Source organism: Bubalus bubalis, chromosome 3 (genome assembly GCF_019923935.1).
Source record: "Bubalus bubalis isolate 160015118507 breed Murrah chromosome 3, NDDB_SH_1, whole genome shotgun sequence".
Classification (NCBI taxonomy): Eukaryota; Metazoa; Chordata; class Mammalia; order Artiodactyla; family Bovidae; genus Bubalus; species Bubalus bubalis.
In genome coordinates this window covers 61567520-61586905 of record NC_059159.1, presented here as the reverse complement: position 1 = coordinate 61586905, position 19386 = coordinate 61567520, and the positions used below count along the sequence as shown (strand labels likewise).

The following is a 19386-nucleotide window of genomic DNA, read 5'->3' as shown; positions in this document are numbered from 1 at the left end:
AAAATTTAGCCTATGAAGAAACAGTTTGTTTTTGTAAACTCTGTTTGATACTACCGTTGTGTCATATTTAGCATTAAAATTACCTCAATGACTTCTAGTATCATTCATGTTTGTAACACTAAAACACTTGCATATACAGTCCTTTGCTCGTAAGGAGCAATGATCAAGAAGGAGCATTTCAACTTGAACACACAATTAGCCTAAACAGCAAATGCATAAATAAAAGTCTCATTTTTAATTTGCTCAACACATTTTACCTTTAGATATGGCACATTAAAAAACTTTACCTAGCTCAGTCAGACTCTAATTTCAGCAGTTCTAATAGCAAGAGGAAGAAAAAAAAAGCTGCACCAACTTACACAGTATTTTAATTGCAAAAGACCCTCATTTAGCCAGGCTTCCCTGGTGGCTCAAATAGCAAAAAACCCGCCTGCAAAGCGGGATACATGGGTTCGATCCCTGGGTTGGGAAGATCCACTGGAGGAGGGCTTGGCAACCCACTCCAGTATTCTTGCCTGCAGCATTCCCATGGACAGAGAAGCCTGGCAGGCTGCAGTCAATGGGGTCACAAAGAGTTGGACACAACTGACCGACTAAGCACACACTCATTTAGCCACTACGACACAGAACTTCAAAGACACAGACTAAAACTACAAGAACATCTTCACCAAGTGGAAAATGGGAAAGGACCCTGTTAGAGATAACACAAAATAATGACTTTACTACTTCGTATTTCATTCTGTAAGATGTGAGTTACTTAGAGCTGGTATCATTACTGGGTACTGCAAGACAGAAAGACAGTGACATATTTTTATTCACACCCAGGCCACACAACAGACGTTTATTATTCATAGATGTCTCTAACTCTCAGTATAATTTTATTATATCTACTGCAAGATTAACAGTAGGAGCCTTTTTTTTCTATATCCTCCAATGTTTTCTATAATCAAATTAACAAGCAAACAAACAACAAACCATCCAACTGACCATTTCCTCATAGTTATGAAGAGCAACTAGAAGAGCATAGGCAGAATGATCAGCCAAGAACAGCAAATCCATTATGTTTTTTCAATTTCTAGGCTCCTGGCTCCCCAACAGGGTTAAGAACCATTGGGCACCACAATTCTGTTACAAAAGGAAACAGGTGAAGTAAAGTTTTCTGACAGAAGATCGAGAACACCTTAGAAACCAGTTTCCTGTGTTGATCTGCGTGAAGACTAAAGAATGGGTAGGCTTTTCACCTAAAGCACTCTATTTCATTGCTAACAGTGAGCCTTCTCAAGTGCTGGCATCTTCCAAGCTGGAACCAAGTGAGAAAACAACCATATCTTTAGCTATCTAGTGGTTTGGGCTTCCCAATGGGTAAGGAATCTGCCTGCAATCCAGGAGACCTGGGTTCAATCCCTGGGTTGGAAAGATCCCCTGGAGAAGGGAACAGCTACCCACTCCAGTATTCTGGACTGGAGAATTCCATAGACTGTATGATCCATGGGGTCTCAGAGAGCTGGACACGACTGAGCAACCTTCACTTTACTTTACAGAGGCAGAGAAGCATGGAGGAAGAACAACAATGTACCCATGGATTCTTAGTTCAAGTCTTATAGAGTGGAATCTCAGAACACAAAGGAGCAGAAAGACATTTTAAACAAAGTTAAGTGCCCCAACTAACACTGGTGTCTTTAATGCAGATAAAAGTTGAGTCTGAGAAGGAAATATAAAACTATTCAATAAGTTGCTCCCTGAAAAAGTTCTAGTTCTGACTGCATACAGTAAGAAGCAAGAGGGCCGCTAACAGAGATGTCTTCTTCATTTTCCCTCACTCTTAACCTCCATACAAGATCTCAATTGTGTTCCCCAGTGTCTGTGAAGCAAGGAAAGTCATTCTAAATCAATCTTTGTTATTCATTTATGTACCAATTCAAACATTCATTATTGAGTATCTACTAAAATGTCAAGCCCCAGGTTGAGCAAAGGGGAAAACGTGCATCACTAAATATATGTTCTACGAGAGAAAAGCTGTTTAGCTTACTATATTTTTGTCTGGCCCAGTGCCTCACTCATAGGAGGCATTTATTAACATTTGTGAGATTAATGAACCAGCACATTAAATTTCTTCAGGGTGGGAGAAAATCCTCCCACAGACATGTACCTGTATTTGTCCTTCTTAAGAATCCTATGAGGTATTTATATTATTCTAATATCATGGAGCAGGAATGCCCTGTATTCACTCAATAAGTCTGCCATCAAAACTGTTTGCCTTGAGGGTGAAAGCTTGCTTGTGTGTATGGCAGGAAGAGGGAGCAGCAAAAGAGGAATATTTTGATTCATATCCTTCAGTTAACATGTTTATTCCAACTGTGGCATTCCTGTCAAATGTGTTGTGAAGCCAGCAGGATTTGGGTCAGGAAAATTCACCTGAAAGTCACAGGCTTCATTTCCTATTCTCAGCCCCTTCAGCCTCTGGGCGTGATGTATTAGAGGAAGTTAAAGATTAATTCTCCATTTACTATGAAAAAGACCCCACCTCTCCCAGATCAGGAGGAAAAGGCATTTGTAGGCTGCCTCCTTTACAACACTGACGATCTTTCCACTTTTATCCTGAAGGCACCTTAATGCAAATAAAATCAAACCCAAATAATGGCTACCTCATTACCAGCTCAATCTTGCTTTTATCATGAAGGCAATCCCAGACCATTTCTTAACATTCACAGCTCCCCACACCACCTTCACATGCTAGAAGTCTTTTAGTCTTGCTTAAGATTACACAAGATGAAAACAAAAAAGTAACAGGAAAGATTCAATTGACAATTGTCAAAGGGAGTAAGACGAAATTGCCACACTGCAAAATCTAGGGTTAGCCAATAGCATCCTGGCTCTTTTCCCTAGGGCAGAATTACATGAATACAAACTAAGTGAGGAGATAAATTCTGTAGTCTAAATCTGAGATATCAAGATTCTCATAAGCTACTTGGAACTAGAGACAATACTGGAAAATAATTTGTGATTTCGTAAAAACAGAGCATAGCTGGACTAAACCCAAAAGCTTTAACCCTGACTGGTCTATTCCTAAATAAGAGAAAGGTATAAACTAGACCTAGCTTCCTGAGGACAGACCCTCCTTTTAAAGTTGCTCTCCTTGCACAGAGAGGCACAAGGGTGATTTCTACTACTATCATATGTAAAGCATTATTATTATTAGAATCATATTTCCTAAATGCTCTTCTATCTCAGCCTCATCCATCATACTTCACCGTCTACTTATTGCCCTACTTACCTCTTCACAGTCCCCTGAATTCATCATGTCTTATCTGATTACCCTGTCTTTGCTAATGTTGTTTCCTCTGATGATTCCTCCCCTATCACACTCCTGGTCAATCAATAAAAGTCTTCCAAGTCAACCCTTAAGCTTCCTTTAAGACTCACCCCTAATTCCTTTCTGGCACTACTTACTCTCCTTCCTCTATCTCTCCCAAATCTTAACCAAGTTCAATCCATTGAATCCATGTAAAGATCCAAAAGAGAAAATAAAAATCACCAAGAAATTAAATATATTAGAACACTCCATATTCTCTCAATTCAACAGCTTCTAAAGTGGACTCCTCCCAACTTTTGAATATCTCCTGAAGTGAATCTTTTTTTCCAATTGAGACATTCTCCACTGTGGATCTTACTCATTCCTATTCATCTCGTTTTGATGATATAGTTCCCTCTAACTTTTCTATCCAAACCTCTAACACCTATTTAATATTCTCTTTTGCCTTCAAGCCTGGCCTTCTCCATAGGCAGCATTTATATACTCTAGCAAATAATTAGGCATTATTCATACTGCTTTATATCACAATACATTTTGTGCATTACAACACTGCTTTCATAAGTATTCTTCATATTTTTATATCACTCTACATTATACGTGTATATCTCTACTTTTATAACTATATTTTAAGCATAACATGCTAAAGACATAGATACTTTACATTTGTGTAACACAAAGAACATTCAAGATCACTCTTTGATGTTTCCCTCAACAGTTCTTTGAAATAGGCAAACAAGACAGAACTTCTCATTTCACAAATGAGGAAACAGAGACTCTAAGAGGCTAAGAGAATTGCCCAAAGTCATATAGGTAACTAAGGCAGAGTTTGATTGCAGGGTGGATCTTCAAACTCCAATATTCTTTATAAAATGGCCTGCTACCATATACATTTATGGGCCTAGATCTCTTTCTGACCTACACCTCAGGCTCAAATACATACTGTCTAGGATGGCAATAAAACTCCTTCTCCCCACCCAACAAAATGTTTTTTGACATTGACAATTCTTTACCCTCCCCCAACACACCAAGGATGTATTACTTAGGAAATCTCTCATGTCACTGCCAAGAGAGTCATATCTATTGTATCTGCCATTTATGGTATCTGTGACTATAAGACATCACAATGGGAAACTGAATTTAAAGAAAATGTATCACCAAGAAGGTCATCAGATTCTTTATTCTTTATCTTTTTCATATTTAATGGGATTTTCTATTACAAATCATATTGACAGCATATACAGTTTGCCATTTTGGAAGCACTTTAAAGTTGAGTCTATACTGAGTTATAATTTACAAGCAAAAAAAAGAAAAATGCTGCTGCTCCCCTGGGAATAAGCACTACATTGCTCCCAGTGATTTCCAAGCCTCATCTCAATATTGGGCTCACACGGATAAAGTGGGTCACACTCATAACTATGTACCAAAGCCCAATGTTACCAGTTTCATTTATATGAGAAAGAAAATTAAGAGACATTTCAAGCCAACACCTCACTGAAAGTAGGATTTGTACTCAATATTACAAAATGCACTAGCTAATGTTTGTTTTTGGAGTTTTTGTTTGTTTGCTGGCTTGCTTTTAAACAACCTGTTATGGGATGAAGGCAAATATTCTATTTATTCCTCACAAACCCATGCAAATTTTGCAGGCAAAATTATATTATTGCAAACTTAATATGTCTAAGACACTGTGCTAAGTGAAAATCACTGACCATATTATCTTATTTAATCTATATGACAAACATGGGATATATACTACTATCCCTTTCTACATGTAAGCCATTGATGCGAAACCATTTAACTTTTAGATTAGGAGAAAATGTATGAAATATCATTTCTTTCAGGTATTGCTGATCGTGAAACACTGGAGGCAAATCGGCAAGTTTGTCACTCTGTTTGAATGACAGAGTCACGTACAACGCAAACACTGTTTTAATTCTAGATCTAGACTGCAATCGCCCTAAAATTCCAGTTCGAAACTCTCTAAGCCTTATCTCCATTTAACACAATTTACTCATTCAATTGGAGATATCAAAATAAAAAAATAACAAAAACTTTAAAAGAAATCTTATACCAAAACATAAATGATATACTGAATTTTGACTCAGAACTGAGTGTGAATCCTTCAAGCTCAACTTCTGTGGGCTTTGGTTGCCTCATTTATAAAATCACCCTACACATTTTGATACTAGATGACTTAAAATATGTGCAATATTGCATAATACATGTGAAAGTATCACATAATTCTAATTACTATTGCAGTTATTATGAATAAACTGACAAGGAACTAAAGTTATATACAGTTATATATAGAAAAGTAGGATGTTCAATACAAATTAAATCAGACAGCTCTCTTTGGACCAGAAAATTCTCTCCTGGTGCTGCTAAGTATTCGTTTTCGCTGATCTGAGCTGCATTTGTAAGAAGGAAATAGTGTTCTTGCTAGCAAGAGGAAATATTCTTTCTCTCTCTTTCTCTCTCATCTCCACAAATCTTGGCCGCCTGACATTTTCAGTAAAATGAGATGTCAGCCAAACATACAGACCCAAGAACTCCCAGATCATGACATTTCCTCACAGACTAGCTATGCTGTCCTGAAGTAACCAAATTTTCTCAAATGGAAGGCACACATGCTATGGTCCCCAGCAGCTAACTAAAGCTGGTTAAGCTAGCTAGCAGACCCCTCGTCCAATTTACTCAGTTTCATCGTAACAAAACAAAATGATTAATGCAAAGCCATGAAACATACAAGCCCAGGTGTCTGTATTTTAAACAAAACAGACACATAGACCCAGGGAGAAAATTCCTTTGGGTGTACTTTTAATTTAGGGGGTGGGGTAGGATGAGGGTAGGAAAAAGGAAGTGTTAGCCACCCAGTCAGGTCTGACTCTTTGTGACCCCATGGATGTTAGCTTGCCAGGGTCCTCTGTCCATGGAATTCTTCAAGCAAGAATAACTGATTTGGGTAGCCGTTCCCTTCTCCAGGGGATCTTCTTGACCCAGGGATGGATCAAATCCTCCTGCATTACAGGCATTCTCTTTATCCTCTGAGCCACCAGGGAAACCCCTGAGGGTAGGAACCTTTGGTAAAGGAAACACTAAGTTACAAAATTCCAGAGTGTTCCTGAAAGCCAACTGAAATTCAGTCAATATACTTTCTATAGGCCAAACTTACTTCCAAAATTTTCCTTTTGCAGAATGTTTACACTGCAGACTTTTGCTGGCTTCTTCTACTCTGGTATTCCTCAGTAAGGAAGCCAACCCTACAAATGTAATAAACATAGACTCCTGGTAACTCAGTAACAAATAGTACCCATTTACTAGCAGGGCAATCGATCTGTAGATGGTAGAGAGGTGCTTTTTAAAAAATTTTGTTTTCAAATTTAAGATTTAGTAGGTTCTATGAATACATACTTACATTCCTTTCAGTAAAGCTCATTCATGATTAAATTAAGACTGCAAATCACAGAAACAGAAATGATAAGCCCACTAAACCCTCCCTGAGCCAATTATTTAACCTTAGTGCATTGCATTCTTCTTAGGGCTGCCAGATGGGAAACAAAGTCTCCCAAACTGTGGCAAAGATGAGTCATAAATTACTAATGAGAATTGTGACATACATAGACATCACCGAAGAGCATCTCTATTCTTCTTATAGAGGGAGGAGGCCACCTTGATTTTAGAGAAAGAATGACCTTTTAAAGTTAAGTTTATGAGTGTGTAAATAATGAGTCCATAATGTTCTATCTCTGCCTAAATATCTTCATAAAAAGTAAACTAATGCTCATCATAACAAGGCATTCCAGTCAGCCTTAGGAATGCTAACCTAATAGTTAGCAATTTTGCTTATACTTTTATTTTCTCGTTACATAACAATGATAATTTAATAAATACATGTGAAAGGCCACATACTACACAGCAACTCTCCTGGGTTGGAAATAGCTTCTATTTATATAATTTAGCTGCTGATACACCAAATCTAGTATAGCTGTGACAAACATTTCACTATGCCTCTTTTGGAAGCTAAGAACAGACTGGACTCGTTCTCAGCTGGTTCTCCTCTGTGCTGGCCCACCCAAATGCAGAGTAGAGGTTAGGGACAAAAGATGGGGAGGTCCAGAGCATTAATGTTAACCTTTTGTAAATCTCAAAGGAACTCAGTTTGTCTGATTTGAAAATCATTTATGATGTGAGGAAAGAGGCAAGAAAAGGCTATTTTATAACTAGTGAAATAACATGGAGAAAAGAGAGAAAACTTGAAAGAGATGTGGAAGAGAAAGATGTAAAATATGGCCTTGTAAGATGCCACCTAGTCTATCCCTGGACATATGACTGATATAAACCTTTACAGGTCACCTGCAATTTTTTTTCTCATACATGTAGGATGTATAAAAGAGTAGAGGATTGGGAGTGACCCCAGGGCACTTTTGTCTTCTAGGTATACAACATATCTCTAAAGTTTGTAGAGGCAAATTTCTAACAACGGTAGCCAAGCCTCAAACAGAATGATTTAAAATAAAAGATCCCTCATTCCTGTCCTGAATAATGATATTTGGAACTGGATCCAGAATAAGGGCAGACAAGGGTTTTTTAACATCCAGAATCAAGTCTGGTTTAAAGGGTGGGGACTGGCTCAGCTAAACAAAGAGGAAACATGTCCCTCCATCCTAATCCTGCTCAAATAGGCCTGCTCACAAAGGCAAGGTTTCTGTTCTCTTCTGTTGACTTCATGGGAAGTTGGCTGAGTCCCCAGTTCTGCAGAGGGATGCAGGCAGAGGGGAGTACTGCAAACAGGCTTTACCCTAGGTGTTTAAATGATAAATGTGAAAGAAATGGTGTGGACACTGTCAGTGGGAGGAGGCACTGAACTGAATGGGGAAATATTGCTTAGCCTGGAGCTTTTTCTTGTATCTCTACTACATACCCTCAACTTCCTTCACTGACAAGAACACTATTTGGAAATCAAAATCCTTCCTAACACACACACACATACATACACACACACACATACACACACACACACACACACACACACACACACACTCTGCCTTATTCATTTCAATATCCTGGCTTCCCACATGCTCCTAAATCCACACACTGGCACCAGTAGCCTGAAGTCTGTAAGTCTGAGCCATTAAGTACAACCTTACCACTGGAAATTAGGAAAGATCATGATTTAAAGGGGTATTTATGATACTGTGTTGTTTCAGATAGATTTTGCTTTTTGGGGGGGTGGTTCTGATGTATTTGGGGAAGGCATGGAGTATATCTACATCCCTTTGGTCCCTGCTGGTACTCTCCAGTCCCCATACCCTCCTGCAGTCTCCTGAAAGTGCCTAGATATTAGGGCAGGGCTCTGCATATATTTTTACAACCAGGAACCATCTAGTTTGGGAACTTTGAAAGCCAGAGGAAGGCAGCAGGGGTTGCCAAGGCTCCGATTTCCTTGTCACAGTTCTCAACCAGGAAAACAGTTGAAAATCAACACCCGTTTGCCTCTTCTTTCTTATCTCTCCACCCCTACAATGTTCCAGGACTCCATACAGATATTACCTCCAACACACACACACACACACACACACACACACCCCTGGGTTTAGAAGCTTTTTAATTCTTAGGGCAGCAAACCCACAAAGCTGAACTCCATACAGATATTACCTCCAACACACACACACACACACACACACACACACACACACCTGGGTTTAGAAGCTTTTTAATTCTTAAGGCAGCAAACCCACAAAGCTGAAAGGGTCTCTGCCACCATCCCTCTTCCGTCCCACGCCGCAAGGCTACTTAATTGTCTACACACAATAAAACCCCATACATTCCAAAGACCACAACATAACCCGGACCCGCCCGTGACTCCAGCACGCGTCCCATACCTGATATGCAGACGATGAAATTGGCTTGAAGAAGAAAAAGCACCTCCCAGACTATTTCCATCCTCTGATTCTCATTCCAAGTGCATCACTCGACGTGAAAACAGGGGGGGAAGGGGGAGCCCCACAAGGAACACACACATGCACACACGCACACTTCCTAGCGAGCGCACACTCGCACTTCCACCGGATAGTCGGCCGGGGACAGTCACCCCCAAGATCAATATCGCAGTTTGAACTGTTCCAGCAAATTTCCCCTCGGGCTCGACAGACGTGCGCCCCAGACGTGCTGACACATGACCGATGCCTCGCTGCCCAGGAGGTCTCCTTGCTCACCGGTCTCTGCTCCTTGCACAGGCGGTGGAAATAGCACTAGCAGTGGCGGCAGCAGCCACCCGAACGCACCAGCTCTGGGCTCTTCCTGCAAAAACGAGACCCCGATCCGCCTGGCTCCCCAAGAAGACATAGACGATAGCCCCCCGCCGGGCCGGGCCGTGCAGTTTTAGGTCCCTGGCCGCTCGCAGTTTGCAGGCTATGCCTCGGCAGTCCGCGACGAGTTGCCCTCGAAGTCCGCCCCCCTCACCGGGGCATGGTCAGAGGGTGGCTGCTCCGCGCCGCGCCGTTCTCCTCCTGCTCCCGGGTGCCAGAGGGATGCAGACACAGCATACAGAGAGACAGAAAGAGAGGCAGGGGTTACTGCCCAAGACTGCCGTCCTCCTGCCGCCTCCGCAGACCCTTCCTGCCGCCCCAGTCTGCGCGCAGCCTGCCGCCTCGGAGCCGGGCTCGAGCGACACTCCAGGGCGTGGAGCAGGGGCCCTGCGGGGTCGGCTTCCCCGCTGGCCTCGCGAGCTCACGGGCTTCCCACGGCGCGCGCGCCTGCTGTCCCTCTCCTATTTTTCTGGTCTCCCCAGAACCTCCAGTTCCCTCGCTTCCATGGTCCGCGACTAGCGCCGCCGCTGCCGCCGCCGCGGCGATTTTCCGCAATGCAACTGCAGGGGTCGTTATTTCCTCGTCTACAGATCCCGGCGCCTCCCGATTCCGCGGGGAGGCGGGGGCGGGGAGGCGGGAGAGGGGCTCGGCCAGGTGAGCAGTCTCGCCGAGCCCGGGCCCAGCGTCAACCCGGCCGCCCGCCGCTCGGGGCGGAGGCAGGAGGGCGCGGCGGAGAGGCGAGGCCTAACGCGGCCATGAGAACGGGAAGCGGGACGTCGGGCTTCGGGGCAGCACTGCCGCCCAGGCCCAGCTCCGAGCCGCAGCCCCTCACTCTGCCCCGCCCTGGCAGCTGCTGTCACTACAGGATTTGGGGAGATTTTCCCTCTCCTTAAAAAGAACTTTGCGCCAGCGGGTTAGGAGCGGGAGACCCGGGCGGACTCATCTTGCGAGTGCTGCGCTGCGCTCCCTCCGCTGTGGAGTATTGGGGATTTTTTTTTTTTTCTTTGCATAATTCATTCCGTTCCCTCTCTCCTGTCCCTCTCCTGCCCCCCTCCTCCTGCCCCCTTTCCGCTCCGGTGTCAGAACAGTACTTACCCCAGAGTTCTCTCTGCAGGCTTCTAGACCAGATCCTGCAAGTCCCTCACCTCCATCCTCCTGAAACGGGGAAAACCCGTCTTTCCAAGCCCGGGTGCGGGCAGTGGCCACTGCCAAACACGCCTCTGCCTAGCTCCAGGAAGATCCAGGACTATTGGAAACCCGGGCTCTAGGAGAACGGGCTTCGCTTCTTTTCTTTCGTTTATTCTGTTTTTCTTTCGGAAAGCTCAAGTGCTTTACAGGCTTTTGCTGGGCTTCAGATCACTGCCAGCAATACTCAGCAGCTTCTTCAGATTTTCCCGCACCAACCGCGCGAGCGCGCACACACACAAGCCTAGAGCTCGGCTCCTAGGCCTCGGGGAAGGTGGGGGCGGCCGAAGCGCCAGCAGCCACCCAGGCGGAGGCTGTGGTCGGAGCCTCACGGTGTTCCGCAGAAGGTCCCCTCCGCGACCATGAAAGGGCTTGCTTCCGGTCAACAGCTCGCGGTGTAGATGCAAAGGAGTCGGAAGGAGACCCTGGGCTCAGAACTGTTTCCTTGAGAAGGCTGGCAACGAAAGGAAAAAAAAAAAAAAAAAAATTGCAGAGTTGTATGGCCTCTATAGCTGCTATAGAGGTCTGAGAAAACCCCAGACTCAACACTTTGGGAGTGCTGAAGAAGAGGACAGTGAAGGGGAAATCCCTGAAATGATCTCGGATTGCTCTGAGTTCTTGTTCAGATTGCAAACTATGACGTTTGGAGATTTTGCACGAGCGCGGATGGACACACAACAAAGAAAGACACGTAACCCGCAAGGGTTGTTGTTGTTGTTTGTACTTTTTATTTGGGGGGGTTTAGAAACCATTTCAGTGTGAGGTTTGGGGTTCGGTCTAATAACTGCATAAAGAGAAGAAGGGAAATGGTTACCATTCATCTGCACAGTAAAGTTAGTGAGTCTGCCAGGCAGTGTGGCTTGTGAGAGTGCGGGATTGGAACCAAAGGAGTTTCAGTGCAGCGTTCCCAGGATTCTTGAACTAACTGTTCGGGAAGAAGTGCAGCCGCCTTTTTGCAGAGTGGCTGTCCGGTGCGGGGTTGGGGTGGAGGGCAGGGAGAGTGAGCAGTGCGAATAGCATGAGCTTTCTCGGCCGGGCAGACTTTGGGAGCCACAGCTGCTTAGTTCTGCTGCCTTCAGGGATTCGAAAAAAGAACCACAAGCAGACGACTGCTTTTTAAGACAGACGTGTGACTGAGCTATCTGTTTTCTGAGATGAAGGCCAGGGTCTCCAGGTGGTCAGCATATTAAAAATCTAGGCCCAGATGACGGAAATCCAGGATTCTTATGCAGAGAGCTCAGCAGGAAAGACACTGAGATCTCGAAATATTAAAAGAATCGAGATGGTGAGAACTAGTCAGTCATTTTAGGATACATGGGAGAGGGAGGAAGTTCCGCCCAAAAGAGAGTTTTGAAGAGAGAGAGAAAGCTGTTTGTTTGCTAAAGATGAACAGATTCCACCCTAGGGAGCTTTTGAAATCCATAGACAGTGACCTACCTTCTGCACTTCGGAGTAGAATCTGCTTGCCAGCAGGAGAGCTCTCTCTGGAAGCAGAACAGTGCCTGGATTTTTATACCAGGATTCATTTATTAGCTGGGCTTTCCAGGTGGCAGTGGTAAAGAATCCTGCCAATGTAGGAGAAGCGAGAGACTCGGGTTGGATCCCTGGGTGGGGAGGATCCGGTGGAGTAGGAAATGGTAACCCACTCTAGTATTCTTGCCTAGAAAATTCAATGGACAGAGGAGCCTGGTAGGGTACATGGGGTTGCAAAGATTCAGACAGGACTGAGCACTGAGGGACTGAATACAGCGCACCCATTTGTTTACTGATGAATTATGCAATTATTAACTGAATGCCAGATATGAGTCAAGCACACTGGCAAGTCGTTGGAGTTTTGTTACTAAAAATTCATAACCCTTGTTTTCAAGACGCTTATAAACTATATTACCTTCTACATTTTGCCTTAAAAGCCAATGCCAGTAAAATAATAATTTTCTTTTTTCAGTCTGTATATTCACCTTCAGCCCTCTCAAGGAATATTTAATCAGTTCTCTGCCACCAAGTCCTTTTAATTAAAAACCCAAAAAACATCAATTCATAGGATAGTATTTAACTAAAATAGTAACATGTATGTATCAATTGTTTGCTATGTGGTAGGCATTGCCAAATCCCTTCCATGAATAATCTTTTTTTTTTTTGAATAATCTTATTTAATCATATATATGAGGGAAATACTGTTATTACCTACATTTTACAGATGATAATACAAAGCCCTAGAGTGGTTATTTGTCCAAGGTCTCACAACTACTAATTGACAGTGTAGAGATCAGAGCTAAGCATTTCAGATTCAGATTCTGTGACAGACCATCTCCCTTCACTGTAGAAAATAAAATGGATCATCTTGTCATCTTGAGGAGGTAGAGGCCACAATAAAAAATTTAAGGCATATTGAAATGTAATGGTAGATTATGCAGTTTAGAACTTAACTTATCTAGAATTGGGAGAAAGAAAAGATCACTGGAAATTGAATAATGAAAGGTGTTTTTGTTTGTTTGTTTGTTTTTTATTGCTGCATCGCACAGCTTTTGGAATCCTAGTTCCTAGTTCCCTGAGCAGGGATTGAACCTGGGCCCTTGGAAATGAAAGTCCCAACCACTGAACTGCCAAAGAATTTCCTCTAAGGCATTTCTAATGAAAGAATGTGAGTGCCTGCTAAGTGCCAACTCAGTTCTTGGCACTTGGAAGACAACAGTGAATTCAAAGTCACTCAAAATTTAGTTTCCATGTTAGCATTTTCTAGAAGGAAAAAAAACAATATTTTCTTGAGTTACTTCTAGGCTCAACCCATGTTTTCTAAGAAATTTTTCATCTTAATCCACAAAATAACTCAGGAAAAGCGTGTATTAATTTTAAAATATCTGTCTTCACTCTTTATTTGTGTTTATTTTTTAGCCCATGAAACTAACAAAAGAAGTTTAAAAAACACTATGAAGCTAGAAAATATTTATTCTTATCCTTTTTTTCATATTTTTAATTTTTTTAACTTTTTACAATATTGTGTTGGTTTTTGCTGTAAAACAACATGAATCCCCCATAATTGTCTGTACATCCCCTCCCTCTGGGGCCCCCCAAGCCATCCCTCCAGGTTGTCACAGAGTCCAAGACTGGACTCCCTGTACTACAGAGCAGCTTCTTACTGGCTGTCCATCTTACACTTGTACCCAAGTCTTAATAACTACAAAGAATCTCTCTCTGCTATATCTGTCTTTGTCTTTTTCCTACTTTACATTTCTCTACTACAAATTCAGCACAAAGTATGTTACATATACAATAGAAAGTCTTGACTGAGTCCAAGTGTGAGAGTCCATTCCAGTTTTCCCAAAAAAAGCAAGGGACTCTTCCATTCCCTAGAAGAGAACAATATTGAAATTCTTTGGATTATTTTTCCACCTTCTCTTTTACTCAGCCCCACTGAAAAAGGAATGACTCATCTGGTTGATAAAATTTTTTGAGAATTTGACATCCATCACGGCACATTTCTCTGAGGCAGATCTTCTATATATTAGAAGACAAAGCAGATCCATCTCTCTTCCCTACTGCTCTCTTGGTCAACTTATATTCAGGCAAAATAGGTTCACAATTTCAGCATGTGTTTCTGATCTCCATGACATATTTAACTCAAGAATAATAGTGATTATCTGGGAAGGGAGACAGGGGAATGAAGAGGGACAGGAGGGAAATGTTACAAAGGAGTAAAAAGAAGCTTTTTAAAAGTAATGGATATATTCAATATCTTAATTGCATTGATGGCTTATGGATACATACATATGTCAAAAGTTCTCAAATTGTGCACTTTAAACATGTGAAGTTTATTTTATGTCCATTATGTCTCAAGGTTATCCATCAAAATAGATCACTAGCTTTTGCAAATAGAGGCAGACTATAATCATAAATAATCAGAAATGGATATATTTAATAAACTGTAGCCCAACTGGGCTTAGAGAAGCTCAACTTTAGCAAACTGTTGCTGATCTATGTGAAATGTTACTCAGATTTTGAGAAGCATCAAAAATTATAGGAGTTATTATTTGAGCTATTTCAAATCCTGAAAGATGATGCTGTGAAAGTGCTGCACTCAATATACCAGCAAATTTGGAAAACTCAGCAGTGGCCACAGGACTGGAAAAGGTCAGTTTTCATTCCAATCCCAAAGAAAGTCAATGCCAAAGAATGCTTAAACTACCGCACAATTGCACTCATCTCACATGCTAATAAAGTAATGCTCAAAATTCTCCAAGCCAGGCTTCGGCAATACGTGAACTTCCAGATGTTCAAGCTGGTTTTAGAAAAGGCAGAGGAACCAGAGACCAAATTGCCAACATCTGCTGGATCATGGAAAAAGCAAGAGAGTTCCAGAAAAACATCTATTTCTGCTTTATTGACTATGCCAAAGCCTTTGACTGTGGATCACAATAAACTGTGGAAAATTCTGAAAAAGATGGGAATACCTGACCTGCCTGACCAGAGTCAGGTCAAGAGGCAGACCACCTGACCTGCCTCTTGAGAAATGTGTATGCAGGTCAGGAAGCAACAGTTAGAACTGGACATGGAAGAACATACTGGTTCCAAATAGGAAAAGGACTACATCAAAGCTGTATATTGTCACCCTGCTTATTTAACTTGTATGCAGAGTACATCATGAGAAATGCCAGACTGGAAGAAAAACACAAGCTGGAATCAAGATTGCCAGGAGAAATATCAATAACCTCAGATATGCAGATGACACCACCCTTATGGCAGAAAGTGAAGAGGAACTAAAAAGCCTCTTGATGAAGGTAAAAGAGGAGAGTGAAAAAGTTGGCTTAAAGCTCAACATTCAGAAAACAAAGATCATGGCATCCGGTCCCATCACTTCCTGGGAAATAGATGGGGAAACAGTGGAAACAGTGTCAGACTTTATTTTTCTGGGCTCCAAAATCACTACAGATGGTGACTGCAGCCATGAAATTAAAAGACGCTTACTCCTTGGAAGGAAAGTTATGACCAACGTAGATAGCATATTCAAAAGCAGAGACGTTACTTTGCCAACAAAGGTCCGTCTAGTCAAGGCTATGGTTTTTCCTGTGGTCCTGTATGGATGTGAGAGTTGGACTGTGAAGAAGGCTGAGCGCCAAAGAATTGATGCTTTTGAACTGTGGTGTTGGAGAAGACTCTTGAGAGTCCCTTGGACTGCAAGGAGATCCACCCAGTCCATTCTGAAGGAGATCAGCCCTGGGATCTCTTTGGAAGGAATGATGCTAAAGCTGAAACTCCAGTACTTTGGCCACCTCATGTGAAGAGCTGACTCATTGGAAAAGACTCTGATGCTGGGAGGGATTGGGGGCAGGAGGAGAAGGGGACGATAGAGGATGAGATGGCTGGATGGCATCACTGACTCGATGGACGTGAGTCTGAGTGAACTCCGGGAGTTGGTGATGGACAGGGAGGCCTGGCGTGCTGGGATTCATGGGATCCCAAAGAGTAGGACAGGACTGAGCGACTGAACTGAACTGACTGTTATTTTAATTTGGAAGTTATCAGTCAAAGAATTAGCTCTAATGTTGTCTCTGTATCTTTATATATTTTATCAGTATTGGACTATTAAGTTACAATGTAACTACCTTCTTGGGGACATATGATAAGCTTCCCTAGTATTAGATGGGGAGAGCTTCCTTGAAGTTTGTGAAAATTGTCCAGTCAGTCATTCCTGGAGAGAGGCAATTTTTGGGGCATAAATTAAAACTTGGAAGATGAGCTTTTAGTGTGGAGCCAAGCAAAAATACTTCCATCTCTCTGAGTTAGGATGAGAGACAAAGGAGTCTATATATTCAGGAGCATGCTTAATGGTGATGGCTGGATTCTGCCACTTGGATGTGGGCTATGAGCTAGGCAGGGAGGAAGCCTTATAGTAAGGCAGGAACATACCCCAAGGGAAACCAGTAATATCAGCATGTAATTCTGTAATTTGAGAGCAATCATATATAGTAACCACTTAAAAAGTATCTTTGAATGTTTTTCTTTTCTATTGTGTCTTCAGATGACTATTGATAAACACTATAACACTGTGAGAAAATTTGTATACCAACACTTAGGCTACAATGATAAGGGGTCTTGCAGCAGATCAAAAGCTAATGTAGAGGTGGTAGCAGAAGGAAATACATGGTTGTACACCAAACTGCAGAGTGTGATGGAAAGTGACACAGCAGGTAAACCATAGGTGAAATTGAGAACTATATTGAAGAAGGATCAGATGAAGACTCAGATGATGACATGGATTGTGAGCAATGATATCCTCAGGAGTTAGTAGGTGGGAGAGAAGAACCTCAAAAGCAATCTACAATTGTACAATTCAGCATGCAAGCTGAGGCCACCAAGCAGTGTCTTAGTTTCCTGTTGCTTCTGTGATAGATTATTACACATTGAGTGGCTTAAAATGACAGAAATTTTTAATCTTTCAGTTCTGGAGGCCAGAATTCTGAAATAAATCTGAAGTGTAGCTTTGTTTCTGGAGTCTCAAGGTGAGAATTCATTCCTTGCCTTTTTCAGTTTCTAAGAGGTTGTCCTCATTCCTTTGCTCATGGCTCACATTCAGCACTGCCTTCTCTTCAACCTCTGCTTCAATCATCATACCTTCTTTTACTCCCTGATTCCCTGCCCCCTTTTTTTTAAATAAAGATCCTTGTGATTACATTGAGTTCCCTGGATAATCCAGGATAATCTCTTCCCTCTCAAAATATTTAAATTAATCACAATGCAGAATTCCCTTTGCCACAGAAGGTAAGATATTTACAAATTCTAGGGATTAAGATGTTGACATATTTTTGAAATAGGACATGTCTTTTGCTTTTTAAATCTATTTTAAATTAACTACACTTACAGAAATACACTCATATTGGTTAATAGAATGCAGTTTTACTTATCCTATACAATTTAAACCGAAAAAGGTGGTACATGGTTTGCTTTTACAAAGAAAGAAAAAAGAATGGCAATCTGGTTTATTTTTATCTATTACAATATATATAAAAGATCCTCCATCAAATGCTGCAAAAGTAACAGCATGAACCTTGAGAAATTAAATTTTAGTTTGTCTCTGAGGATGTATTTTTGAAATAGGATTCTTCTCATCCATCCTATAATTTGTAACCAACATAAGAAGGTTCATTTTTTAGTGGAGACAATGAATATTTTATTTCTGTAAAGTACTATTCCTTATTTGTTATTTAAATTAGGACAGAAGAATAATTACTAAGAAAAGGTACATGCTAACTCTATAGAGTTTTGGTCAATAACTTAAAATTCAGTTTGGAAATTAGCAATACCCATACTATACTTTTCTTCTTTTCATTACAATTCATCTCTCTCTCTCAAGTATCCAGGCTTCTGCATGCAAGATTTTAAAAGTGAAAGACTTATTTAGAATGAATAAATAGCAGGAATTCTGTTAACTATTTCTGAAATTTTTAATTAGTCTATTTGTTTATTTAAATAACTTCAGTCTTTCTTACATTTGTGTCCTGGATTTGATGGTAGATTTGATGGTACATTGCAGTTCAATTCAGTTCAATTGCTCAATTGTGTCCAACTCTTTGCGACCCCATAGACCGCAGCATGTCAGGCTTCCCTGTCCTTCACCAACTTCTGGAGCTTCCTCAAATTCATGTTCATGGAGTCAGCGATGCCATCCAACCATCTCATCCTCTGTTGTTCCCTTCTGCTCCTGCCTTCGATCTTTCCCAGCATCTGGGTCTTTTCCAATGAGTTAGTTCTTAGTATCAGGTGGTCAAAATATTGGAATCTCAGCTTCAGCATCCATTCTTCCAATGAATATTCAGGACTGATTTCCTTTAGGATTGACTGGTTTAATCTACTTGCAGTCCAAGGGACTCTCAAGAGTCTTATCCAACACCACACTTCAAAAACATTAATTCTTTGGCACTCATCTTTCTTCACAGTCCAACTCTCACATCCAAACATGACCACTGGAAAAACCATAGCTTTGACTAGATGGACCTTCGTCTAGGACCTTTGTCTCTGCTTTTTAATATGCTGTCTAGGTTGGTCATAGCTTTTCTTCCAAGGAGCAAGCGTCTTTTAATTTCATGGCTGCAGTCACCATCTGAAGTGATTTTGGAGTTTAAAAAAAAAAAAAGGATCTCACTGTTTCCATTGTTGCCCATCTATTTGCTGTGAAGTAATGGGACCAGATACCATGATCTTAGTTTTCTGAATGTTGAGTTTTAAGCCAGCGTTTTCACTCTTCTCTTTCATTTTCATCAGGAGGCTCTTTAGTTCTTTGCTTTCTGCCATAAGGGTGGTGTCATCTGCATATCTGAGGTTATTGATATTTCTCCCGGCAATCTTGATTCCAGCTTCTGCTTCATACAACCTGGCATTTTGCACAATGTACTCTGCATACAAGTTAAATAAGCAGGGTGACAATATACAGCCTTGTTGTACTCTTTTCTCATTTTGGAACCAGTCTATTGTTCCATGTCCAGTTCTAACTGTTGCTTCTTGACTTGCATACAGATTTCTCAGGAGGTAAGTCAGGTGGTCTGGTATTCCCATCTCTTTAAGAATTTTCCAGTTTGTTGTGATCCA

The 19386-nt window shown here is 41.6% G+C and overlaps 1 protein-coding gene across 1 annotated transcript in view; it reads right to left on the bottom strand.

Moving 5' to 3' along the window:
- The window catches only part of CA10 (carbonic anhydrase 10), an 840788-nt gene extending 828444 nt beyond the window's left edge, over positions 1 to 12344 (bottom strand). Inside the window, exons 1-3 of the mRNA XM_025281290.3 lie at positions 12244 to 12344; positions 10717 to 11260; positions 9196 to 9822 (exon numbers count right to left, since the gene is read on the bottom strand). Coding sequence (XP_025137075.1) covers positions 9196 to 9256 — 61 coding nt within the window. The 5' untranslated portion in view covers positions 9257 to 9822; positions 10717 to 11260; positions 12244 to 12344. The remainder of the gene's footprint in view (positions 1 to 9195; positions 9823 to 10716; positions 11261 to 12243) is intronic.
- Between the last annotated feature and the right edge of the window lie 7042 nt (positions 12345 to 19386).